This window comes from Amblyomma mixtum, chromosome 4, assembly GCF_055824585.1.
Source record: "Amblyomma mixtum isolate Tamu chromosome 4, ASM5582458v1, whole genome shotgun sequence".
Taxonomy (NCBI): Eukaryota; Metazoa; Arthropoda; class Arachnida; order Ixodida; family Ixodidae; genus Amblyomma; species Amblyomma mixtum.
In genome coordinates, this window is record NC_143015.1 from 24,118,521 (window position 1) to 24,145,804 (window position 27,284).

The 27,284-nt window shown below is 50.1% G+C and overlaps 1 protein-coding gene and 1 long non-coding RNA gene across 2 annotated transcripts in view; one reads left to right on the forward strand and one right to left on the reverse strand.

Moving 5' to 3' along the window:
• The window catches only part of LOC149345898 (uncharacterized), a 93,853-nt gene extending 91,789 nt beyond the window's left edge, over positions 1-2,064 (reverse strand). Inside the window, exon 1 of the long non-coding RNA XR_016292350.1 lies at positions 1,844-2,064. This is a non-coding gene — a long non-coding RNA (uncharacterized LOC149345898). The remainder of the gene's footprint in view (positions 1-1,843) is intronic.
• Positions 2,065-8,168: 6,104 nt separating this feature from the next.
• LOC149345902 (uncharacterized) overlaps positions 8,169-27,284 on the forward strand; it is a 41,572-nt gene continuing 22,456 nt past the window's right edge. Inside the window, exons 1-2 of the mRNA XM_089586270.1 lie at positions 8,169-8,542; positions 9,191-9,434. Coding sequence (XP_089442396.1) covers positions 8,219-8,542; positions 9,191-9,434 — 568 coding nt within the window. The 5' untranslated portion in view covers positions 8,169-8,218. The remainder of the gene's footprint in view (positions 8,543-9,190; positions 9,435-27,284) is intronic.

Genomic DNA, 27,284 nt, shown 5'->3' on the forward strand with positions numbered 1-27,284 from the left:
TTGTTTATGTTTTTGATTTCTCTCCCACCTGCGGGAACAAAGCAAACAGTAAACTGATGTTAATCCGCAAACACTGTGGCTGAACAGCAGCTCTGGTTTTACCTCCCTCAGCTGGTTGTACAACCACGAGGAATGGGTGGTTGCACAATTAGAGGCGCAATGGTCTGAAATCTGCCAAATAAAAGCAAAGGTACCGGGCTACTACTGAAGAAGAAATGCTGAAGTACATGGAATACGAGAAAAAAAATAATAAATAGATCTGAATGATGCGACACAATTCCTAGCCAGAAGACTTGGCCTGCGGAACCACGTAGCCCACAGAGACGGGAAACAGACACATGTAATGAAGGGTCAATGACTCCGATACTTAGATTTTCTACCTCACAAATTTGCGGCACATGGATCAAGAAAAGAGTGAACCTTAAACAAGAGAACCTAGCACCTCATAAGAAAAAGCTGCTATGGATGTAAAAAAAAGTTTGCTGGAGAGAAAGTCAACAAATTTGCATGGGCTCGAGAAGGGAACTTCTGTTAAAAGACAAGGGAAAGTGTAATCTAAATAGAGACTGAGGACAACTTAGCCAACATTAGATATTATGGATAAGGAACAACTGTCTGGGATTTTCTTAAGATATGTTTGGAAAAACGTCTGTGCACTGGACTTTATTACCTCAACAGAAACAAATGCAGCGGTAGCACAGCATATATCAAAATTATAATTTCCAGCAACACAGTCTATGCCGAGAAGACAAAAAGGGCTGAGGTGCTTTGATTTATGTGAAACATAACTGGTCCTGTGAACAGAAACTACTGCCAGTTGGGGAAGTGTAAGTGATGTTACGGTAGAAGACGGAAGTCACATGTTTGGCAATTGTGCAGTGTACCAACTCCCTGGGAAAACAAACTCACATGCTCATTCACTGCACCAAACAGATGGCATCAGCAGTCATAGAAGGGAATTCAGCGCCACACACAAGGTTAATCCAGGACACCTCGTAGATTTGAACTGCCAGTGGCTCTTCATAAAGTACACAAGTACATGCAGATTAACGAGCGATCGCTCAAGGACGAAGGCAAGCACGGATGGTAACGTTTCCTTGACGCATTTTCATACCGCGCACGCAAGGACCAAGCGTTTTAACTGCGTGTTTACGGGCCTTCACGCCCGTGCACAGTGCAATCAGCTAAGCTGAATCCTCACCATTGCACCACTGGGTCGTAGGCCCACCCTGAGAGGTGCTCCGTTTCGTCCCATCCACTTGCAGCGTCCGTGAACTAAATAGTTTCTAATACCGCTGCCTCGACCATAAAGTTGAGATAGTTTGGCTGCATAACACTTCTGCAGGTGGGTCGGATAAAAACGTAATCACGGGATCAATCCCGGCCTCAGCGGTCACATTCCGATGGAGGCGAGACGCTACAAATCCGTGTACTGTGCGATATCAGTTCACGTTAGAGCACCCCAGGTCGTCGAAATTTTCCGGAGCGTTCCATTTAATACGGCGTCCCTCACAGCCCGAGTCGCACTGGAACGTTAAACCCCCACAAAGCAAACCACATCCAAACGTAATCGACGGCACTGATGGCATGCTCCTGCTCAAGCTATAAAAGTGCACAACAATTACGAAGTACATTTGTAAATCAGCAATATCGCGCTGCGCGACCGCATGCGACGAAAGTCACAAGAGCACCGGTAAGCCAGCTGCGCACTTGCCTACTGCAACATACGAGACCTCCAAACTGCGAAAAGCTCACTTTTTCGAAAGTAATACGCTGCATTATTTCTTCTAAATTCATCTCACAGCATTACGATGAGTAGAGGGACGAGGACAAAAGTACTCACGGCAGGTTCGCAAGTCGAACGCTGGTGTCGGAACGGGCGGTGTGCAGCAGAATGGAGAAATTAAGCCCCACCGTGGTCCAAGTCATCCTAAACGTTTTCACAGCTTACAAGTGATGCCGGTTACACGCTCCGTGTGAACTGTCGCGCGCAACTCACTTCAATATTGGTTATCGTACCGATCGCACCGCCGCACACCTGCGTCCATGCTCGCATCGAACTTCGCGGTGGCCTCCAGGCAGGCTCAAGAGCGTCGAGACAAAGAAAAGCGACAGTGCAACACTTCCCAGGTGGCGCTAGTGATGAGGTCATTTTCTGTAATTTCAAAGGAAGTGCCATTCGGGCCTCGGGCCCACTATGTTCAGAGACCAAGTGCAGCCAGAAGAAATTTAAATTTTTGCTGTCACTGCTAAGAGCACAGGGAACTGAAAAAATGAGCCCCACCTCTGAGATCACCAAGGAAAACAGAGGACGACTGGGCTCTCTGGGCTCAAATTAGCAATAAGAGCCAGGGTGTACGACAATCACCAGAGCAAACAGAGGTGTCTGGGCTGCCTGGGGACCATGGAGGGACCATATTAAGGCGGAAGCATTTAATGCCTCATTGTTGTAAGCAGGAGTTGTCGACAGAAATGTCACACTTTTCAATTGGTCGAAATTGAAGGGACGTCCAGTGCGCCAATTTCAAACAGGGCTAATTGTACTTCGGCTAGTAACCATGCAACCAATTAAAGAGTGAAATAAATAAATAAATAAAACCAAGTACGAAATTGGTCGAGTTGGGAATTCGAACCAGGGTCTCCAGAGTGCGAGACGAGCACGCTAAACACTCCTCCATGCCAGCTCGATGGTTTGGAATGAACAAAAGTAGGCGTTGACCTGTTTCTGTGCGACTCAGGCGGACTAATTGGTTGGTGCGTTGAGCCTCTATTGATACGATCACTGTATTGTGGGTACCAGTGGCCAGGAGGTGTTTCGTGTTAACCGTCAGTGGAAGACGTAGGGCGGAGGTGACAGCCGTGCATATTAGGATGTCTGCCTGTTGTGTGTGCCGCTGAGTGAGTATGTGGTATGGGAGATGGCATGTAATGCGGCTAATGATTAGTGCATTTGTCATATTGAGGGTCTCGCGTTCAGACAGCCCATGATTGCGTGCTGCCACCCGCCTGATAAGTGCAGCGACCTGTTTGGTCTGTCTTTGCAAGAGCTGAAGGGTGGCGGTTCTATCGAGTGTGTTAATGAGAAGGCCGAGAATCTTCACCTGAGGCACAATACGCACTGGATTCCCGTACATGTTCAGTTCAATCTGGAGGTCACTCGGGAGGGGCTTCAGCTGCAGGAGTTCTGATTTATTTGGAGAGCAACGGAGGCCTGTGTTTGCTAAATGAGTGGTGGTGATATCTATGGCAGATTGATACCCTGGGCTGTTCCAAAGGATCCTCCCGTTGTCCAGAGGGTTATATCATCTGCGTATATGGCTGTGTGGAGCCCTGGGATAACAGCAAGCCCACGTGGAAATTTCGCAAGTGGGACCACTTGAAGTGGGTTATTGGACAGGGACCACTTGGAAAAGTGGGACAACTTGAGCAAGTGGGACCACTTGACAAACAGGACTAATAAAAAAGTTTGAAATTTTAATTAGAACCATGAAATTTGATATTTTAGATGGTTCCAACTGGGTTTTGAAATTGGTTCCAATTGTGCCTTTGCATATTATTAAGGTGCAAAAGGAAAACTGATTTGTGAGGACTGGAGGGCAGTGCTGAGCCTGCATGGTGCCAACATTTTCACAGGAGAACTGATACTGAGAATTGCATATACTGTCATGGAAATCAAGACACATGCACAAACACATCACACTGAAGAAGGAGATACAGTCAGACACTAATAACATCGACTCATGTGTACACATCCACACAACACTCTTTTGCTTCCATACATATATACCCTGCTTGTGAGACTCTCATACTGGGGCCAGTGGCGCTTGCCAGTTGAGCGCAGTTATTTCATATAATTTCGACCTCAGTGATTGAGCAAATAATGAATACAATTTATTAGGTTAAGCTGCTGACAGCTCTTGTTTTAAGAGTCGGATTATGGTTCTGCCTTGTTTGTCTAATATGCAAATGTTCACATGGATCATGGTTCCACTTGATGCCCAGCTGTGGCCGCTTGCAGTCTAGTGGTCCCACTTGTAAAAACCACTTGTTTAAGTGGCACCACTTGAAAGGAAGTGGTCCCACTTGTAAAAACCACTTGCTTTCAAGTGGCACCACTTGAAAACAAGTGGGACCATTTTCAATCCCACTTCATATTTTCATCTGGGAGGGCCTTTGCCAGTGGCGCTAGGGCAATGTTAGAAAGTAAAGGTGACAGAACCGCCCCTTGTGGGGTACCCCGGTTAGGCAGGGAGGCAATATCCCCAAGGTGGAGTTCTGCCGTGCGTCCCTGAAGGAAGGCCCGAATATATTGCCATATTGCCATATTGCCATATTGAGTTGGCGGAGGCGTTCTGTATCAAACTGAAGGATAAAGACTGCGTAAGTGACCCGTCTATCAAACTGTATCAGAATGAAGAAAGGTTTTTGGTTTCCACATGTGTGTGATGTGACAGTTTGAAACTATAAAAGGAGTATCGTGTTTTCAAATAAAGTTAGTCGCGAGTCTGCGCTTGTTGTGTTATCTTCTTGTCCTTGTCTTTTTGTGCGCAGTACCCCCCCTTGTATTCACCATATTGCCATATCCGGGTGCCGCATCCCGTGGTGGCTAATGTCATGACGATATGGTCATGGCTTATGGTGTCGAAAGCCTTATAAGTATCCAGGGCCAGTATATGGCTCGCGTACTGGCTGTACGGCGCTTGGTGCAAAAGAGGGACTCTTTAAGGGCAAGAAGTACGTCTTGCGCCGAGATGTTTGGGCGGAAGCCGAATTGAACGTCGGAGATAAAGCCTGTTGTTTCTACAAACGGTGCAGGCGATTGAGAATGACATGCTCGAAGAGCTTGTCGACTCAGCTGGTTAAGGAGATGGGGCGCAAATTTGGAAGGGTGAGGTTTGGGTATAAATCGCATGCTGGCATGGGTCCAGGCTGATGGGAGCGTCCCAGCTTGCCAGTGGTTATTAAAGAGCTCCGTGAGTTCCTGGAGGGAAACTTCGTCCAGATTGAGTAGTGCCTTGTACGTTATGCCATCCGGCCCCAGCGCCGTAGAGCGGCGAATACTGAAGAGTGCTCGGCGGACTTAGTTTAAGGTGATGTCGGCATCAAGTTCTGGTTTAGGTGGAGGTAGATTGGGTGGATCTGCTGACTGAAGGGGTGTGGGTATATAAGTGTCCCGTAGTTGCCCAATTATGTCGGTGCCTTTTTGGAGCTCTAGTTGTATTAGACGTTGTGTGTTTACTTGTGTCTGAGATTTAGTGGTTGTTGGATCTAAGAGAGCGCTTAGGAGGGACCACGTGGGTTTTGTGCTTAATGTACCCTTGAGATGGTTACAAAAGGTTGCCCAGTTTGCGCGGGCTAGCGTGTTCGCGTATTCTTCTATCTCGGTGGACACCCGTGAAAAGCGTGACACCTCTGCTGACAACCTTCTGTCGACAACGACAAGGCATTAAAGACTTTCGCCATAATAAGTTGTCTGTAATTGTACATACATGTCTTGCTCGATATCGTTGCCTTAATCTATCGAAAAATTGGCAACTGGCATGAGTAAGAATAGCGTAGGGAGCAGTTCTGGATTTGGATCCGCTGATCCGGTTCATGAGAGGGGAAATAACTAGAAGAATAAGTCTTTCGCCGGTGCGTTTCGCTGGGCGTTCCTTCTTCATCTTCGTCCCTGGACGTGGATTGAGTTACTGCGCGATTTCTTTCCCTCAAATTCGTTTTCTTCATTACGGCCCCTCTTTCTGCTTCTTCTTTCCCTCCCACTTCCGTCCTTCTTCGACAACCGGATGACGGGTGTCCACCGAGATATGCGAGACAGTTACAGCGCAATTGCCTTTCCTCTCAAATAGAATTTTCGCTTCCTTCATTACGGCCCCTCTTTCTCATTCTTGTTTCACTCCCACTTCTTCCCGTCCTTCATAGGTGAGGACACCGCGGTGGCTCAGCTGCAATGGTGCTCGGCTGCTGGCCCGAAAGACGCTGGTTCCATTCCTGCCGCGGTGGTCGAATTTTAAGGCGGAAGCCTTTAATGCCTCGGCATCGCTTCGCCATCTGTTTTTCAAGCACGTGTAACAAATCATCTTCAATGTTAATCATTGCTGTTTTTTTTCACATTTTCAAGTGTATTCCCACCCCTTATGTAACACCCCCTGAAAAGGGGGCCTTTAAGGAATAAAACTGAACTGAACTGAACTGAACATCGTTTTAAGCAGGAGTTGTCGGCAGAAATGCCACGCTTTTCAATTGGTTGAAATGGTCGTGACGTAACAATGCGCGAATTTCAAATGGGGCAAATTGGACTTTGGCTAGCAGTCATGCCACCAATTAAAGGGATGGTTTATGATCCTCCAAGTAAAAAAAAAATGGCGGGGGCCCAGCTTTCGTTAAACCTGGTAGGTTGCGAAAGCAAAAGCGCAGCGCCTCCAACTGAAGGAACGCAGTGCGCCGCGTCTACAGGTCACACGTGGCTACCGACCGCCGCTGCGCGACGACTCAAAGCTTTTTCGGTATTTTTTTATGTTTTTGTTTTTGATGTTGTTGCGACTCAGAGAAATAAAACATATTTTTCAGCTGGTATGACGTCACAGCGGCAGTAGCGCCACAGGTGCGCGGCGCGGTGGTGGTGGCGAAAAACTTTAATCAAAGAGAGTTCGAGGGTCAAAAAACCCTGCTGCATGGTCGGTATCCTTAGTCCGGGACACCGCACGACGAGGCCCCGTCTCGCGCCCGCTTTACTAGAGCCCTTTGGGACTCCAGTGTGGAGCAGTTGAGGAGGGCAGTCTCCCATGCCTCTCGGGTGGGGGTGGGGGAAGGGGGAAGGTGAGGATTCTGAGTACATGCCCACACCATGTGAAAGATATCGCAGATCTCTCCACAGTGCGGGCAGCGCCCATCTGTGTTCGGATCGAAGTGTTTTGCTATGGCAGGAGAGAGAAGAGTTCCTGTCTGCAGGCGCCGCAGAGTTCGCTCATCCGCCTTACTCAGCCCCTTGGCAGGTGCCGGGTAGAGACAGTGGCTGTCGCAATAATGAATTAGGATTTCGCGGAACCGCAGAAGCGGTTTATGAACTTCTGAGCGCGCGGCGTAACTGCAGCCGGGCTATCTGAAGGAGCGAGTTGGTCGCCCATATTCACTCCACTAAAGGTCGAACGTAACTGCGGCCGGGTCACGCGAAGGCTTGAAAGTGCGAGTGGTATTGCTTTCGCAATAATAAAGAAATGAAACTGACTAGAAAATTGGTCGAGTTGGGGAATCGAACCACGGTCTCCGGAGTGCGAGATGAGCACGCTAACCACTCCGCTATGCCAGCTCGATCGTTTGGAACGAACGAAGGCCCGTCTAGTGAATGCGGTGTCTTTGTTCATTCCCATCTTCCTTCTCTTACGGCGAGCGTCAGGTGTCCACCGAGATATGCGGGACAGATGCATTTCCTTTCCCCAAAAACCAATTTACCGACAAGCAAGGGTAGAGCCGAACGGGCGATGGCGTTCCGTGGACTCTCTGGCAGTGACAAAAGCAGCAACACCGCGCTTAAGGCTTTCGCCTCACCGCATTTAGGTCAACAAAGCGCCCCCCTGAATTTCTTTACCTAAATCACCACTGGTTGCGTAAATAAAAAAAACTGTGAATATTTTTGTGCTTTGATGCACCAGGTATGCAGCCCTAAGGCAACTCGAATTGCAGACAAACTCGGCAACGCGTTCAAGAGTTGGCAAGTGCAGCTGACTTCAACGCCGCCGCTTCGTTCACCAGTAGCGTGGAGAGACTGTACTGCCAAGTGCCTGCAGCGATCGCTTGACAATCACAGAAGCTAAAAGGCCACTTCTGACCCAGTTGTGATGTTTGATTTGGTTCGATTGCCTGGACTAGGCGTATACCCACTAAGAGAACAATGATGGGACTCATGATCGGGTTTATTGCGCTAAGCGCTCACATAAGTGCCATTGTTGTTAACAGAACGTTTGGTCCTGGCTGCTAAGAGGAAAACGAAAACTACACACATTGCGCGTGCCATGCAGTAGAAACGTACCCTGCCATTCAGCCTGAGGACATCGTCATCATCATCATCATCACCCTGGTGATGGTTTAGTTCGTTCTACTTTAAGGGCCGATCGTGAGCGATTGCCAGTCATACATCATATTATCCTACCAGTGATCTAAGAGGTCGCTGTCAAGGACAGTTCTGACGAGTAGCGGCAGAACGGTACATCACGCTGCCATGGACGCTGATGGAACTGTCGAGGGCACTGGGCAGGATGGTCAGCAGCAGCAAGAGGTGTCTGCTTTGTCCCCATTGCTTCTTAACCAACCCGACGAGCTAGTTAGTCCGCTCGATGGAGTTGCGGCGGCTGTTATCGACGGGCACACAACCCGACAAGGCTCAGAAGCGCGTCCCTCAGGCTTCGTAGGGGATCCTCGCCTGGAAGTGGAGAGCATGGATTCCGTGGAATTTTCGCACGCTGCTTATGCGGTTCAAGAGCTTGACTACGTTCCACATCGTCCCAGTTACGAAGCCACTGCTCCATCGGCGCGGACGAGGCCGGTGAGTCCTACACTGGAGTCAGTACTTGGGGGGCGGGGGGGCAATGGATACAGTCGCTGCAAGTGTGTCAAAGGAAGAATGGTGGCAAAACGCGGAAAGGAAGTTGTGTTAGTTAACCTCTGCGATGCTTGCTCAAAACGAGGCTCAACAAGCATTGAAATTCAGCGACGGCGCCAAGGGGACGCGAGGGGCAGGGACAAAAATGGTCACGCAGCCATCATGTGCCTGTGCAAAGATTAATTCTCCGCTCCTACCCAGTGAAAACTTTTCTGGCGCGGTTCCCGCTTAAGTATAATTAAAATATTTTCCTGCCCATTTGAGCGTCATGTGATCTAAAAGCCTTGCAATGCTGCTATCACCGTACTAGCTAGGTCACGTGATCGCGTGCTCAGACGCCGGTCAGTAAGCGCAGTATTTTGTCTGCGCAGAAATATTTTGTCATAGTGCTTAGATTATGCTGACACTATAATTCGGAGAACGTTATTGAGTAGTCCCTATATTTAGTCTGCATGGTAATATTTGGCCAGAGGGCTTACAATATACTGGCACTATAATTTGGCTACTCAGATGTGTTGCCATAATGGCTGCCACTGCTGTTGCATGAATGTGGAGCTCTAGATCTAGACTCGGCGTATTTACTCTACGCAGGAGCTCTCTGTCTTCGGGAACCTTACCACGCCAGTGATCCCGGACAACATTTCTGCCGACTCCAATTCTGAGGGGAACATGGCTGACCCCAAAAAAGTGGAAAACCTGCTGGAGCATCTAGCTTTGCTCGCTGCCGAGAAGCCGAGTGGCTGGACGGTTGAGGAGGCTGTTGCCTACATCGAGAAACTTCCAAGCTGCGGAGGATGTGCCGAAGAATTCCGTGAACAGCTAACCGGCAATGAAGGTCTGTCTCTGCTTGACGAAGATTACCTGGTAGATACCATGGGCATGAGCTTAGGGATGGCTGTCAAGGTATGCAACGTGATCAGGTCACTCATAGACAACCCGTCATCGGTCTCGCGACTACAATAATGTGAGCTGTAGGAAGACATGAACGCCGATCAGATGGGCCCGACATCAGCATGTCTTCATGTGCGACCCTCGGAGATTGGGATGGAGGAGGACATCAGCATGCCTTCATAAGTTACCCACGGAGATTGGAGGGCTGCAAAATTCTGAATTGCACTGTCAGCGTTGCGCCTCTAGTGACTGCCTCTTGCAGTATGTCAGGACTTGCACCAGCGTTTTCTTTAAAATAAAAAGGATTTTTTGCATTTGTCTTTTTCTGGCCCTGCTCGTCGATACTGGCTAGTATACCTAGTCCCAGAGCAACTGGGACTGAGTCACCAGGGGCCATATGTGATAAAGGAAACTGGCAATGGGTGCTTAGGTCGCTGGATACTGGGAGATAAGTGCAGCTTTTATGGAACATCTAGGTCTGCACCCAACAATTCAGGGGGCGCTTTGTTCACCTAAAGGGCGGTGAGGCGACAGCCTTAGGCGCGGTGCTGCTGTTAGTGTCACTGATGTGTGGTTAAGATGTGAAGCTTCGCCTCTAAGAGTGGAACGCGACAGCGTCTTGCAATGCTGCCAGGGAGTCCACAGAACGCCATCACCCGTTCGGCTCTACCCCTTGCTCGTCGTTAAATTGGTTTTTGAGGAAAGGAAATGTGTCTGTCTCAAATATCTCGGTGGATACCTGAGCCTCACCGTAAGGGAAGGGACGAAGATAGGAGTGAACGAAAAGACCGTATTCATAGACGCACCTTTGTTCAGTCCAAACCACCGAGCTGGCATGGCGGAAAGGAATCTCACTCTCACTGCAATTTCGCGGTAAAAGCCGTTGATCCTGAAGTAAACCTCAGTAAAAGAGACAACGTACTTCGGCAGCATGAGCCGCAGCCAAACCTGGCATATTGCCACGAATCATTGTAGCGTCCGTTCGTTCGCGCAAGGCCGCAGAAAAGGGGTGTTATCATTTTTGTTGCTGACGCGAGAAGCGACCGGACTAATCTCGATTGTTCGCAGCCATGAACAGCTTCGCCTACGTGTTTCTAGATTACTCTAGATGATCTCGACCTGTTATCTCGGAAGTTTCCTAGCCGGCTTTAAATTGAACGATGCCACGAGCAGCAGGCATTCGTAGTTCGACGACTGACAAGCACGCTTGTTGCTTAAGCCGCCGCCGAGTGATTCAGTTATTTTGCGGGCGCAAGTTAGCCCAAATAAAGAGCTTCGTTTCCAAGTCTTGTTGGTGTCCTACTGACCGCTGGACTGCCGTCACTACAACGTGACAATATGGTGCGCACAAACGGGTCTCTTGTGTCCCGCAAAAACAAAAAACGAGTGACCAGCTGCCGCAAAAACAAATGGCCCAGTCCCAACCCTCCGTCCTGTACCCGTCCGAATAAGTTTGTCCGGCTGCAGCGCTCCCATTCAGACGACCAGATGAAGACGGCGAAAATCCTGTGTAGCTTTTGAATGTTTAACCTTGAACAGTGCAACACCTGCATTACGTACCAGAGCCTGCTGATAAAAAAACAAGTTGCAAACAGTGGCTCTGGCACAGTTTTCAAATGATTTCCTGTCGACTGTGAAACGGAAGAAACTGTACCGCGCTTTGTGCGATATAGTTCTCCCAGTGCCATTGTACAGGGCCTTGTACAATGGAGGCCCAGGCAGAGATGTTTTAGAGAGGGTTACAAAATGCAGGTGCCGCCAGGAACGAAAACGTTCACTGGCAACTTACCGGTAAAGAATTTTTAGAAGGAAAGGCACTTTTTGATGGAGGCGAAATTGAGGCGAAAACATTTTTAGAAGGAAAGGAACTTTTTGATGCAGGCGAAATTCTAGAGACCCGTGTACTGTGCGATGCCAGTGCACGTTAAAGAACCCCAGGTTGTCGAAATGTCCGGAGCCCTTCACTATGGACGTTAAACCACCGTAAACCATAAACAGCCTACGTGGGCGGCGGCAGCGGTCTCCGCCGATGACGCACGCGGCGCCGCCGGGATAAAGTCTTCCCGTAGGCGTTTCAGCGGAGGAAGATACAACGCCGACCGTGAAGCGAATTTCGCGAAACTTTCCGTCCTGGTGGTATTCACCTTGGCGCATGCTAAATGAACCGGCGCGCCGCGAGGAGAAGCCGTGCGGGCCTTAAAAACTTTCTGAAACCATAGACAAGTTCGGGTAGGCAGCGAAAGCGAATCTATCTTTTCTTCGCTCGCCAGCCGCGACGCTGGCCGCGTGGAAGGGTTTAAAAATTTCGATATTGCTTTTAAGTGCGCCATACCGGGTTTAAATTAACGAACGCCCGCGGGGCGTCTGCATGGGTAAAAAATTTCTGAGGCTCAGCTTGGCTAAGCCTGGGGAATGCGAAGCATATTAGTGGCTAGGCTTGGTAATACATGGCTTTCCTTGGTTGAATACTTGGTCATTTTAATACAACCACTAGAAGCCTTCGTCGTGGGGGAAGACAACGGCATGGCTACAGCGGAACGCCGACTAACCCCGAGACGCGCGTTGGGTAAGCGCCTGGATTGCCACGGAAGCCGCGTCTGCCTGCCCGGTGGAGCGAGCGTTTCACCTACACCGAGTGTGAACGCGCGTTCGAAATGCGCGGGTGTGACGGCTAGGGGTCCCACGGCGACGGCGCGAGGTGGAGGCCGGCTCTCTCATCCGATGTCACGTGGTGTGACGTCACGGTGTCACGTGGGGGTCCCACGGCGATGGCGTGAGTGGTAGCTCTAGCAATATGCTTCGCATAAAAAAAAAATTATGAGGAACTTTAGCGGCTAAAGTGGTGAATGGCGAAAGCCTCAGTGCTGCATTCTGCCACGCGATTATTCACTTCACATTCTGTTGGAGAAGTAATTAACTGCCAATTAGTGACGCTTAATCTTTGCCTTTAGGAGTGGAAAGCGACAGCGTGTTGTAGCGCTGCCAGGGAGTCCACGGAACGCCACCACCCGTTCGGCGCGATGCGTTGCCCTTTGAACGCAACGCTTTTTGAGGAAAGGAAATGACACTGTAATTCTCTGTCATCTCGGTGGACACCTGAACCGCACCGCACCGTACAGGAAAGAAGTGGAGTGAAAGAAGAAAGAGGGACCTTAATGAAGAAAATGAAAATTGTATTTGAGCAAAGGAAATTACGCAGTAACTGTCGCACATATTTCGGTGGACACCCGTCAAAATACGCGCGCAGTGACGTCACGACGAATTCTACCAATCTGAAACGCGAGATCACGGAACATTATAAGCTGAGCAGGAGGGTCTATCCGCCGCCCGACCGTTCCATCGCAAAAGAGGAGGCAATTGCGTGGGGAAGATTGCAAGGGGGGAATCATATAAGCCCCTTCTGGGTATACATAACAGTCTCCAAAGAGGAGAAAGACCAATATTGTATAACGTGCGGGGAGAGGGGCACTCTCGACCATGTCATATGGGAATGTGCTGGAAGCCCGGGCGCCGAGCAAAAGATAGAAGATAGAGAAGCCTGGGAGACCTTGCTGCGGAGCGAGGACCCCGCTAAGCAGCAACAAGCCATCCGCCTGGCGGCTGAGGCCGTGAAGAGACAATGTGTCTTCACCAGACCTTAGTTTGCGAGGCTCCTAAGTAGGGCTCCCTTAGGCCTGCGTGCCGGGGGGTCCAAAAAGGAGTCTCATTTCGGTGGTAGTGGTGGTGGTGCAAATATTTTAATGAAATGGTTTAGGAGGTTGTAGCGGTGGTTGGAGCTCCCAGTCCGGAACCCCATTGGCGTAGGCTGCTGTCCGGGCTCTTTCGATGAGTTGCTTTTGACTCTTTACGTCCGAGCTGGACAGAGCTGCCTCCCACCCCTCCTGCGTTGGCTGGTTATTAACAGTGATCGCCTGATTTCGTTGGCAGGCCCATACCATATGGTACAGGTCCGCCTTCTCCCCGCATAATTTGCATTGTGAGTCAAATGACTCCGGGTCTATGGCATGTAGTCTTCGTGGGTTGTTGTAAGTGTTGGTCTGTAGCTTTCGGAGGTGTTGTTCCTCCCCTTTATCTAGTGTCTTAGCCGGCGGAGGGTTGACCCGACGGGATAAACTTAAGTGCTGAAGTATGTCATTGTAAGTTAGTAGTTGGGTAGGAGGTTCCACGGCATCCGCACTGGGCGCCCGGGGGAGAAATGCTCGGGCTGAGGCATGTGCGCCCTCGTTCCCTGGGATGCCCTGGTGACCTGGTACCCATATTAAGTGTTTGTGTGTGGGTTGGTAGCCACGGATGTAGCTATCTTGCAGGATTTTAGCTGCTAGCGGTGCGACCCTGCCCCTGAGGTAATTGCGATACGCTGTCTGTGAATCTGTGAGAATGTATATTGAGCTAGTGTGTGTTGCAGCTAGAGCAATCGCCACTTCTTCCGCAGCCAGTATGTCCTGGCTATCTACTACTAGTCCGTCGACTGTTGTATTTTGGTGCACTACCGCGACGGCAGTCATTCCCTGCTCGGGACCTGCACCATCGACATAGAACACGCCCTCGCGCCCGCCGTAGTGTCTTTTTATGGCTTCGGCTCGTGCTTGTCGTCTTGACTGGTGAAAATCAGGGTGCATATTCCTGGGTAGTGGAGCTGCCTTGAGTTGTCCTCTCCATGAGGCTGGGATGTCGGTTTTGGTGTCTAGCTGTCGGGGGCAATTGATGTTTAAATCACTCAGGACTTGTCGGCGAGTTCGAGTTGTGGAGAGCCGTACCACCTGCGCCGTAAGGTGTGCCTCTATCAGCTCATCGATCGTGTTGTGCACACCCAGTCGCAAGAACCTGTCCGTCGATGTCGCAAGAGGGAGTCCCAGGGCCTTCTTGTAGGCAGTTCTGATTATGATGTCGAGGTTTTTGATGTCATGCTTCTTAAGGCGGAGGTAGGGCGCTACGTAGACGACGCGGCTTACAACGAAAGCCTGCACCAGTCGCAGAGTATCGTCTTCTCGCATCCCTGATTTGCGCGTCGTTATCCTGGCGATCATCCTGACGACTTGCTCGCTCACGAGCCGTAGTTTCTGGAGGGCAAGAAGGTTGTTGCCGTTGCTATTTATGTACAGACCCAGTATCTTCAGGGTCTGAACTTCCTTGATGGGTGAGTTGTCTACGCGGATATTGATGGTGTCTTGATTCTTGCGTTGACGGAAGACTATGAGTTCGGATTTTTCGGGTGAGCACGTTAGTCCACACGCCCGGGCATAATTTTGAACTGTTGTCGACGCTGTTTGTAGTTGTTCTTCAATCATTCCCATACTTCCCGTGGTTGTCCAGATGGTTATATCATCAGCGTACAGGGCGTGGCGTATGCCCTGTACCTGATTGAGAAGAGGTGGGAGATTTAGGAGTGCAATGTTGAAGAGAAGTGGTGATAGTACTGCCCCTTGCGGAGTGCCTCTCGTGCCCATCTTCACTTGCGTTGTGTGTTTTGTGCCGGTGCTGATGTTGACGGTTCTGTCCGTAAGGAAATCGTAGATGCACGAGCAGACTCGCTGTCCACAGTTCATGCTGTGGAGGTTGTTGAGGATTGTGGAGTGTTTGACATTGTCAAACGCTCCCTTCAGGTCAAGTGCTAGAAGCGCTCGGTTACTGTTTGTGCGTGCGGGATCAATGACTTCGCGTTTGATTTGCAGAAGCACATCATGGGTGGACAAGTGTGCCCGGAATCCAAACATAGTATGTGGCAGTAGCTCATTGTCCTCAAGATAATTAGAGAGACGCGTGTGGACTGCCTTTTCCATGAGTTTGCCTGCGCACGACGTGAGGGATATGGGGCGCAGGTTTTCGATGCTGATTTTCTTGCCGGGTTTGGGAATAAAGTGTACATTGGCTGTTTTCCATGCTTGTGGAATGGTGCCGGTACGCCAACATTCATTTATGTAATCCGTGAGTTGCTGCAGAGCCTCCGTGCCGAGGTTGGCCAGAAGTCCGACAGTAATTTTGTCTTGTCCCGGGGCTGTGCCTGGGCGCATATCTGCTAGTGCTGCAATGATTTCCTCTGAAGTGAAATCTCTGTCTAGGTCTTCGTTCGGTTCCCCACGGTACTCCTTATTGTAGGGTTGTGGGTCTCGCCCGGTGCAGATATAGCGACGCGTCAGTTCATCCACGAGCTCTTGATCCGTGCCTTGAAAGGTGTGTAGGGCTCGATGCAAATTTCTGTGTTGTTCACTCTTCGCTTTCGGAGGGTCAATTAGGCATCGCAGAAGGTTCCATGTAGCCTTGGTGTCTAGGCGGCCTTTGAGGGCTTCGCACTTCGTTAGCCAATTGGTGCGAGCGAGGTCCCATGCGTATTGGTCTGCTTGAATAGTAAGCTTGGCTATTCGAAGTCTTAGTTTCCGATTGTGTCTTTGTTTTTTGCACCGTTTTATAAGACTACGTCTTGCTTCCCAAAGGTGTAGGAGGTGGTTGTCAACAGCTGGGTGGTCCTCCGTGGTGGCGAGAGACTTTGTGAGCTTTTCTTTAAGGTCCAGAATGGGAGCCGCCCAATCTTCGTAGCTGTTTATTTTTTCGGATGCGGTTAGTTTGGTGTCCTTCCTGAATGTCTCGCAGTCTGTAATTCTGGCTTGCCCTCGTGGTTTGCTGTGCTTGTTGCTTTCGAAGATGGTCTGCAGCAGGTAGTGATCGCTGCCTAGGGTTTCTCCTGTATTGAGCCAGTCATAGTTGCGGGCATTGCGGACGAGCGTGAGGTCGGGGGAAGTATCCCGCGTTACGCTGTTGCCGACTCGCGTCGGGTGCTGCGGGTCCGTGAGTAGGGTCAGGGCCATGTCAGCGATGGCGGATGCTAGTTTTCTTCCTTTCGTGTCTTCCTTGGGGTATCCCCACAGGGGGCTAGAAGCATTAAAGTCGCCAACTATAGCTAGGGGAGCTTTTTGGGCTTCTCTTAGGGCTTTAAGAAAGATCACGTCGAAGGCTATGCGGTGCTGTTTGGGGCGACTATATATATTGAGTATATAGGTGCCCTTGCTGTTTCTGTGCTGTGGCAGAATTTTTATGAAGGTATATTCAATGTCACTGTCTAGATTAAGGTCTACAGTGATTGCCGTGCATGATTTGTGGACCAAGATGCATGTCGAGGGATTTGTTTGATGTGTTGAGTATCCTCTGATCTTAGCCTCCATATTCACTTCTTGCAGGGCTATTATTTGCGGCGTATCGGGATGAGAGTCTATGTATTGCTGTAATGTTTCCCTCTTCCGTTTTAGTCCCCTCCAGTTCCACTGTAGGATGGTAAGTTTATGTCTGCGTTGTGGAGCCATGCTGAACACTAGAATCGTGGGTCTCATCATGTGGTGCGCACTCAGATTGTAGATCTATCTCAGTGCTTAGCACGCGACGAGTTCTCATTTTACCCTGTAGCTTTGGGCCCTTGTTGTGAGAAACATCTGATAATTCCTGAAGTTTGCGGTCAATTCTAATCTCTTGCGCTTGCATCCTTATTAGAACTGGTTCGAGGTTTTCCATCATGGGTTTAATAACTGATTCGAACATGCTTTTGATTGTCGTCTCGACCATAACTTGTAATTTATTTTCAATGAGGTCTTGAATTGTTCTTTCCAAGCGAATGATGCGTTCCTGGGTTTGGGGGTGCTCTGTATATTGCGGCTTTAGTGCCTGCGGTGGTGGTGCCTGCGGAGTTGGCGCCTGGTGTGGTGCGTCTGGTGTAGTTGCTTGCCTCTCGGGGGTGCTAGTATCGAACTGGTGTGGAGACGGAGGGGTTAGCTCTGCCTTATCTTCTTCCATCGGACATGGCTGTTGCGTCGATGGAGGTAATGTGTTGTTTGGATTGACTGCGATGCCTAACTGCTGTTTCAATGTGCTATTTTCTGATTTTAGTTGTTCAATCTCTGCTTTAAGTCGTTTGTAAGCCAACGCTTCGGGGGAGGAGGCAGCTACATCTGCCCAGCTCACCTTGCTGTCGTTGCGTTGCTCCTTGTTATGGGGTCCTGTTGTCTTCTCGGCTGGACGACTGCCATTGTTGTGCGACACATTATCGGTAGTCCCAGGTCCATTGCTTGAAGAGTGTGAGCCGGGTGGTGCTGAGTTGTTGCTGGAGGACTGGGCCTGGTGGGTCAGTCGGTCCCCGCTGCTCGATGGGCCTCTGCTGCCGGACCGGTTGCGAAACCTGGATCTTGACCGGTGGTTGACTTCTCCTGTCTTGGGCTTGGTTTTTTGTGATGTTCGGTACTTGTACTTGCACTGATTCGACCCCATGGGATGTGGACCTTCGCAGACCGTACACTTGGGTTGGCAGTCGTGGGATTCTGGAACATCTTGCTGACCGCACTGCGGACATCTTGACTTCGAAGGGCAAGGGCAAACATCCGCCCGGTGTCCAAGTTTCCCGCACAGTGAGCAGGCTGGCGTTGTTTTCTTGTATAGGCGTACTGGAACTGCTTCACCGTAGTAGAAGACGTGAAACGGAACCTTTCTTCCTTCAAACGTGATGGCCGCCACGTTGGAGGAACCTAATTTTCTCACGCTCACCACTGGTGCGTCCGGGGAGCGAAGCGCGTTCGTGATGTCTTCGTTGGAAACCCTCGGGTCCACTTGTATTACTCCTTTGCAAGTGTCGTCGGAGGGGCGGAGGTAGGAGTACACTGCCTGTGCCTTCTCCCCAAGCTTAATTTCGTGAATTGCCAGGATCTTTCTGATTATTTGGACGTCTCGCACCCCGACGACGATGATTTTCTGTTCCCATATGGGCCAAACGCTGAGCTCGGCTGAGCCCTTGTCGACGCCAGCAGCAATGTGCAAGGCGTTTCCGACCGCGTTGCTTCCCCTGAATTTGCTGAGATCCAGCGTTCCTTTAGGTTTGATTATGATCACTGCATCTTGCTTGTCCAGACGCGGCTGCGGAGGAGGCTTCCAACGCTTGACTTGCGTGCGGGGCGTCTGCTGCAGCGGCGTATCCCCTGCCGCGGTGACGCGTCCATCTGGCGTTCGACCTTTCTGCCGTGCCGAGTGGTTGTCACGGGCTGATGCGCGTTCCCACTCTTCTATCTTGCGTTGGATAATCGCCTCCGTAACCTTGTCGAAAACTGGGGTTTTCGCCTGCGGCATGGTGACAATCTGCATCCCCTCCGGGTCGTATCCCATCAGGGTCGTCATGGTTTGCGGCAGAATTTGCCCGCGGAGCCGCGGCGGGCAGCAGAGTCGTGGCCTAACTGTTAGGCTTAGCAACTCGCGCGATCCGCTTAGTCATCAAATTCTCGAAGGATTTGAGAAAACGGTCCCACCTGAACAAGGGTGGGTGGTCTCCTCGTTGTTCTGGAAGTGTAGCCAGATGGTGTCGCAGCGCTTCGGCAAATGCTTCGGGAAAGGATCATAAAATTCGGCGGAGCCGACGTGAGACACGTCCGCTCTTCCCGACTGCTGAGGCGCGTCTCCTCATTTCGGTGGAAATAAACGTTTTGATGATGATGAATCTGAAATGCGGACAAATTTGCTAACACGTCTTGGTCACGACAGTATGAGCCATTAAAGGTTTTCGCCTTAAAAAAAAACTGCTGGCGGTTTAGCATTGTACCACGAAATATTGCTCGAAAGCAGGTTTTTGTAGTTCCGCAAGAACGCCACGTACATACCCGAAAGCGTTTGCGAAAGCGCGTTTCCTTTCCTTTCGTGACTAGAACACAGATGGAAGTTGGTGAAGACGATGTGCAATGCACAGGGTGCGGGTGGAAACATTTATTTCCAAGCAATGCAGAGGGGGCAATCCTGCCTCTCCTTACGTGGCACGAGGCAACCCTTAACGGGCTGCCCTTAAAGGGTAATGACAGCCTTTGGAGGGCTATCCACTACAAGGCGTCGGTAATTATCCCACGCTGTCAGTAGCAGCGGAGCTGGCCAGGAGAGTCTCCCAGTATGATTCCGCCGTAGTTGGGGATGGAGTGTGTGGGAAGGTAGGGCATGTGAGGAGGATGTGAATAAAGTTTCTCGGATTCCCGCGGGACTTACAGGATGAGAGGAACTGATCAGGGTAACGGGCATGAGTAAGAATAGAGTAGGGAGCAGTTAGGGCAAGCCAGAATGACAGACTGGGAGGCATTCAGGAAGGACACCAAACTAACCACATCCGAAAAAATAACCAGCTACGAAGATTGGGCGGCTTCCATTCTGGACCTTAAAGAAAAGCTCACAAAGTCTCTCGCCACCACGGAGGACCACCCAGCTGTTGACAACCACCTCCTACACCTTTCGGAAGCAAGACGTAGTCTTATAAAACGGTGGAAAAAACAGACACAATCGGAAACTAAGACTTCGAATAGCCAAGCTTACTATTCAAGCAGACCAATACGCATGGGACCTCGCTCGCAACAATTGGCTAACGAAGTGCGAATCCCTCAAAGGCCGCCTAGACACCAAGGCTACATGGAACCTTCTGCGATGCCTAATTGACCCTCCGAAAGCGAAGAGTGAACAAGACAGAAATTTGCATCGAGCCCTACACAGCTTTCAAGGCACGGATCAAGAACTCGTGGATGAACTGACGCGTCGCTATATCTGCACCGCGCGAGACCCACAACCCTACAATAAGGAGTACCGTGGGGAACCGAACGAAGACCTACACAGAGATTTCACTTCAGAGGAAATCATTGCAGCACTAGCAGATATGCGCCGAGGCACAGCCCCGGGACAAGACAAAATTACTGTCGGACTTCTGGCCAACCTCGGCACGGAGGCTCTGCAGCAACTCACGGATTACATAAACGAATGTTGGCGTAGCGGCACCATTCCACAAGCATGGAAAACAGCCAATGTACACTTTATTCCCAAACCCGGCAAGAAAATCAGCATCGAAAACCTGCGCCCCATATCCCTCACGTCGTGCGCAGGCAAACTCATGGAAAAGGCAGTCCACACGCGTCTCTCTAAATTATCTTCAGGACAATGAGCTACTGCCACACACTATGTTTGGATTCCGGGCACACTTGTCCACCCATGATGTGCTTCTGCAAATCAAACGCGAAGTCATTGATCCCGCACGCACAAACAGTAACCGAGCGCTTCTAGCACTTGACATGAAGGGAGCGTTTGACAATGTCAAACACTCCACAATCCTCAACAACCTCCACAGCATGAACTGTGGACAGCGAGTCTACTCGTACATCTGCGATTTCCTTACGGACAGAACCGTGAACATCAGCACCGGCACAAAACACACAACGCAAGTGAAGATGGGCACGAGAGGCACTCCGCAAGGGGCAGTACTATCACCACTTCTCTTCAACATTGCACTCCTAAATCTCCCACCTCTTCTCAATCAGGTACAGGGCATACGCCACGCCCTGTACGCTGATGATATAACCATCTGGACAACCACGGGAAGTATGGGAATGATTGAAGAACAACTAAAAACAGCGGCGACAACAGTTCAAAATTATGCCCGGGCGTGTGGACTAACGTGCTCACCCGAAAAATCCGAACTCATAGTCTTCCGTCAACGCAAGAATCAAGACACCATCAATATCCGCGTAGACAACTCACCCATCAAGGAAGTTCAGACCCTGAAGATACTGGGTCTGTACATAAATAGCAACGGCAACAACCTTCTTGCCCTCCAGAAACTACGGCTCGTGAGCGAGCAAGTCGTCAGGATGATCGCCAGGATAACGACGCGCAAATCAGGGATGCGAGAAGACGATGCTCTGCGACTGGTGCAGGCTTTCGTTGTAAGCCGCGTCGTCTACGTAGCGCCCTACCTCCGCCTTAAGAAGCGTGACATAAGAAACCTCGACATCATAATCAGAACTGCCTAGAAGAAGGCCCTGGGACTCCCTCTTGCGACATGGACGGACAGGCTCTTGCGACTGGGTGTGCACAACACGATCGATGAGCTGATAGAGGCACACCTGACGGCGCAGGTGGTACGGCTCTCCACAACTCGAACTCGCCGACAAGTCCTGAGTGATTTTAAACATCAATTGCCCCCGACAGCTAGACACCAAAACCGACATCCCAGCCTCATGGAGAGGACAACTCAAGGCAGCTCCACTACCCAGGAATATGCACCCTGATTTTCACCAGTCAAGACGACAAGCACGAGCCGAAGCCATGAAAAGACACTACGGCGGGCGCGAGGGCGTGTTCTATGTCGATGCTGCGGGTCCCGAGCACGGAATGACTGCCGTCGCGGTAGTGCACCAAAATACAACAGTCGACGGACTAGTACTAGCTAGCCAGGACATACTGGCTGCGGAAGAAGTGGGGATTGCTCTAGCTGCAACACACACTAGCTCAATATACATTCTCACAGATTCACAGACAGCGTATCGCAATTACCTCAGGGGCAGGGTCGCACCGCTAGCAGCTAAAATCCTGCAAGATAGCTACATCCGTGGCTACCAACCCACACACAAACACTTAATATGGGTACCAGGTCACCAGGGCATCCCAGGGAACGAGAGCGCACATGCCTCAGCCCGAGCATTTCTCCCCCGGGCACCCAGTGCGGATGCCGTGGAACCTCCTACCCCACTACTAACTTACAATGACATACTTCAGCACTTAAGATTATCCCGTCGGGTCTACCCTCCGCCGGCTAAGACACTAGATAAAGGGGAGGAACAACACCTCCGAAAGCTACAGACCAACACTTACAACAACCCACGAAGACTACATGCCATAGACCCGGAGTCATTTGACTCACAATGCAAATTCTGCGGGGAGAAGGCGGACCTGTACCATATGGTATGGGCCTGCGAACGAAATCAGGCGATCACTGTTAATAATCAGCCAACGCAGGAGGGGTGGGAGGCAGCTCTGTCCAGCTCGGACGAAAAGAGTCAAAAGCAACTCATCGAAAGAGCCCGGACAGCAGCCTACGCCAATGGGGTTCCGGACTGGAGGCTCCAACCACCGCTACAACCTCCTAAACCATTTCATTAAAATATTTTCACCACCTAGGGAGCAGTTCTGGATCTGGATGCGCCGATCTGGATCATGAGAGGGAAATAACTAGAAGAATAAGAATGGGGTGGAGCGCATAAGGCATGTTCTCTCATATCGGGGAAGGCAGTTTGCCAATATGCCTCAAGACAAAAGTCTACAACAGCTGTATTTTATCGGTAGTTACCTATGGGGCAGAAATGTGGAGGCTAACAAAGAGGGTTCAGCTTAAGGACAACGGAGCGAGGTATGGAAAGAAAAAATTGGTTGCGGTTTAACGTAGTTAAACCGAGTAGATGTGCGAAGGCAGGTGTGCATTCTTCAGTTGGAGAGGACTCTTATGCTTCGCCTTAAGGGTATGACATGATAGCTGTAGTGGGTTAATGTCCATAAATGCAGAATTGCTCATTCTCTACTTCACATCCATACATGAGGCGAGTCCTCATACCACTACCATCGCAGTGGCGGAGCGGTAAAATGATAAACCGCTGCACTGGCCGGTGGCTGTTTTCATCACAGCCAACGGTAGAGAATGTGCCAAATTCGTTTTTGAAAGCAGGGGGGCCCTCGGACCACGCGACGAGTGGTTAGACCTGGCGTGGTATTGCTTTCACAATAAAATAATAGGTGTAACGTTAAGAGATCGGAAGCGGGCGGAGTGAGTGAGGGAACAAACGGTGGTTAATTACATCCAAGTCGAAATCTACAGGAAGAAATGGTTTGGTTTGGTTCGGTTTTTGGGATTTAATGTCCCAAAGCGACTAAGGCTATGAGAGACGCCGTAGTGGAGGGCTCCGGAAATTTCGACCACCTGGGGTTTTTTAACGTGCACTGACATCGCACAGCACACGGGCCTCGAATTTCTCCTCCAAAGAAATTCAACCGCCGCGGCCGGGATCGAACCCGCGTCTTTCGGGTCAGCAGTCGAGCACCATAACCACTGAGCCACCGCGGGGAAGAAATGGGCTTGGGCAGAGCATGTAATGCAAAGGCAATATAACCGGTGGTCGTTAAGGGTAACGGAGTCGATTCTAAGAGAAGGCAAACGTAGCAGGGAGCGGCAGAAAGTTAGGTGGGCGGATGTGATTAAGAAGTTTGCGGGGATACGGTGGCCGCAACTGGCAAAGGACAGGGTTAATTGGAGAGACATGGGAGAGGCCTTTGCCCTGCAGTGGGTGCAGTCAGGCTGATGATGATGATGAGGGAACAGTACGGGTCAGGAGCCGGCGCCAGTGGGAGGCCTGGCTACGAGTACGCTGCCACGTCCACGTAGGCTACCTCCGAACGTCGCCGTAAAGCTTGTGCAGGGCTCTGCAGGGCGCAGGCTGACCTGCGTTCTCCGTCGTGCTCGGGTTTATGTTTTAGGTATGGGGAGGATAATGAGATGGGAGCGTAGGTTCAAGGTAGAGGGACCCCCTCGGTAGGATGGGTGATCGAGTCGATGCCTAGCTGACAGAGTAGAGTGCGGCCTGCCGTGGTAACCGACAGGCGCGTCAGCTGTGCTGTGAGAGTGGCTTCTGCCAGCTCGTCATATGTGTTGTGGGTACCGAGGTTGAGGTGCCGGGCAGTAGAGGTGCCGGGGGGTAGGCGTAGGGCGACCTTTGTGCAGCTCCTGAGGAGCGCGTTGATGCGGTCCCGCTTATGCTTTAGGGGAAAGTAGGGGAATGAGTACGCCGTGCGGCTCGTGATGCAGGCTTGGGCGAGGCGGAGAGTGTTCCGCTCTCGCAGACTGGTGCGCCGGTTCGCTACGCGGCGCGTTAGACGGGTGAGTTGCTGGGTTTGGGTCTGGAGAGCTTGGATGGTGTCGCCGAGCGCGCCGTGGCAGTGAAGGACGAGGCCCAGGGTCCGAATCTTTGAGTCTAGGGGTATGGGGTGGTTCCCTAGCGTATGTGAGATGGGAGAGTTGGCGGAGTCGAGCGGCCTGGGGCGTTAAAGGGAGAGTTCTGATTTCGAAGGGGAGCAGGCTAGGCCGCGCGCGCGAAAGTATGAGCCGATGATGTTGAGGGCCGACTGTAGCTTATGTGCGATGTCGCCATCACTGCTTCTCTTGGCCCAGACAGTGACGTCGTCAGCATGGGAGCTGAAATGTACGTCGGGAACTGGGGCGAGTTGGTGGGGGAGTTGGAGAAGGTCTATGTTGAAGAGGATAGGTGACAGCACAGCACCCTGAGGCGTTCCCCGTGCTGCCACTGAGACACCGGGGAGGTGGTGAGTGTGAGCCCAAGGTGAGTTTGGCTGTGCGTTCGGAGAGGAAGTCTTGGACGTAATTGTACATCCGCGGGCCTACGACATCCGCGGGAGGCCTTCTAGGACGGCTGCGTGAGTAACGTTGTCGAAAGCTTTTTTTTTTAATATTCCAAGTTTATAAAGGCGGCGTAGTTGGTAATTGTATAAGGATGTGACAGAAACGACAATGTGCGTTTTAAATAGCTGCGCAGTATGGGGCGATAGGGAACATTGCAGACCAGGCGAAGAGCCGTTTCTGCAATATTATCAGTTGGCTAATGTTTCTGCTTATTGACCAGCTTTTGGAGCTAATAAGAGGGTTAAGTTGGTTCGTTTATGTTGAACGAAACGACAAAACAGCACTGAAAACACGATGAGAGAAAAAGAGAGACAGACACAAGCGCTTGTCTATGGCTCTCCTTTTCTCTCGTCTCGTTTGTCAGCGCTGTTTCGTCGTTTCGTTGAGCTTTTGGAGAGCTCTTTTTGTACTGTTTCCCCAGACTAGATGGCAATAACGCACGTGCGAATAAAAAAGTGCGCTGTAGAGCAAGCGCAGTAGACGTGCTGCTAGCAAATGTCGACATTTTCTCAGCATACCGAAAACTCGAGAAAGATTAGTGCGCAGGTAACCATGGTCCCAAAGCACAAAATCTTGGAATAAAAACGCCAAGTGATTTTACAGCAGACGAAAATTCGATTATGGAGTTATTTATACGCAGGATACTGAATATATTACACGACGCTGATTTCGGACGGAATAAACAGCTTTGGTATTAGTATAATGTATATTAATGAATTTTCAAATGACCACGAATATAATTTACTGAGTGTTCGGTGTGCTAATTTCATGAAATTTGCTGCATTGATTGCAGTAAAAAAAGGCTTGTGTCATTGGCGTAAATTCCTTAATTGCATGGCTGGATCATCAACGTTTATAATGTCATTAATGTACGCATTAAATAAACGAAGCCCTAAAATACTGCCTTGAATCACACGCCATTTAATTATTTCTGAGGTCTATAGCTCTTGATTTATACAAACAGACTGGTATAGATCGCTGAAACAGCTGTTAATTCGGCTGCATCGCCATGAACATTGTAAAAGAGGAGCTTTTCTCGGAGTGTAATATATGGTGTAGCCTGTCAAAGGCCTAAAAATCAACGAAAACCCCGAGTGTTAATTTTTTGGCGTCTATACTTTGCAAAATTAATTCTTTGTGAGAGTAAGGTGGTTTCTGTAGGCAGACCTGGCTTAAAACGCGTTGTGAAACTAATCAACGAGCAGGAATTAAAAAGGTGGACTTTTTCAGTAAAATGATTTTTCCAGTGCTTTTGATAACAACAGTGATATTTAAATTTGTCTGTAGCTCCAAAGGTTATTTTTTTCTCCATTTTGTGCAACGCAATTACCTTAGCATGCTTCATCTTCTGCGGAAACACGCCCGGGCTTAAAATGAAGTTATATATATAACCTACATTGGTTATATATGACGTAACAAGGTCGAAAACAAATCTGACTGGTTACATTTTTAATCCACAGATGTCCTACCAATTTGTGTTTTGAATCCACATGAACAGACTTACTACCAAAGTAGAGGCTTGTGCAAGCTGTTTTGGGTGTATGACTAGAGGAAGCAGCGCGATGGTGGTGGTGATGGAAAACGTTTATTTGCTCTATTTTACAGTATTTTTTTGCGGCTTGCGATGGAGTCTTCCATCTTCTCTTCAGGGTCGGTTCCCCTAGTCCAGGGCTCCACTAAGGATAGCTGCCCTGTGTGCACGCCTTACTAGTCCTTGTTGGACTTTCAGGATGCCGTTGGATAGCATCCTCTCCTACTGTTCCGCACTCGGGTTTTCTATTATGGCTAGCTCGTCTATTTTCTGGCAAGCCCATGTGGTATGGTATAGGGTTGGTTTGTCTCCACACCACGGGCACTCGCTCTTGTACTGTGTGGGGTAGATTTTGCTTAGGATGTTTAGGCACGGGTATGTTCCCGTTTGTAACTGCCGCCATGCTACGGCGTCTTCTCTATAGAGTTTTTTGTGTGGGGGCGGGTATTTTCGTCTGATCCATCTGTAGTAGTTAAGAATGTCTGTATAGCTTTGGGCTACCGGCTCGGGTTCCTCAGCGGTGTCGGGAATGTTGGATGCTCGGTTTGTTGCGTACCCTCGAGCTATCCTATCCGCCTCCTGATTTCCCGTAATGTCGGTATGTCGCGGCACCCAAACTATCGTGTGTTTGGCCTGGTTGTTTTCGGTTTTGCAACTTGACCGGAGAATGCGGAGCGCGCTGTGGCTGATTCTGCTGTTTAGGTAGTTGCGGCATGCAGCTTGTGAGTCGGTGAGTATTGTTAAGGACCTGTTGGATCGGTAGCCCTCCGCTGCCGCTAGAGCCACGGCTGCCTCTTCGGCCTCGACTACCGTACAGTTCCGGATTGATTGATGTTCTGGTGATTTAAGAGGAGGACGAGCAGAGAAGCTGGCAGGACAGGCGCCGAACTATCAACAATTAACTGGGAGCAAACGTAAGGTCAAACGTAAAAGTAAAAAACAAATGTCAACTTTTACTTTTGACCTGACGTTTTGTTTTTGACACTGCTCCGGCTCACGCTTTTAATTTTGCCCGTTTTCACTGTTTACTT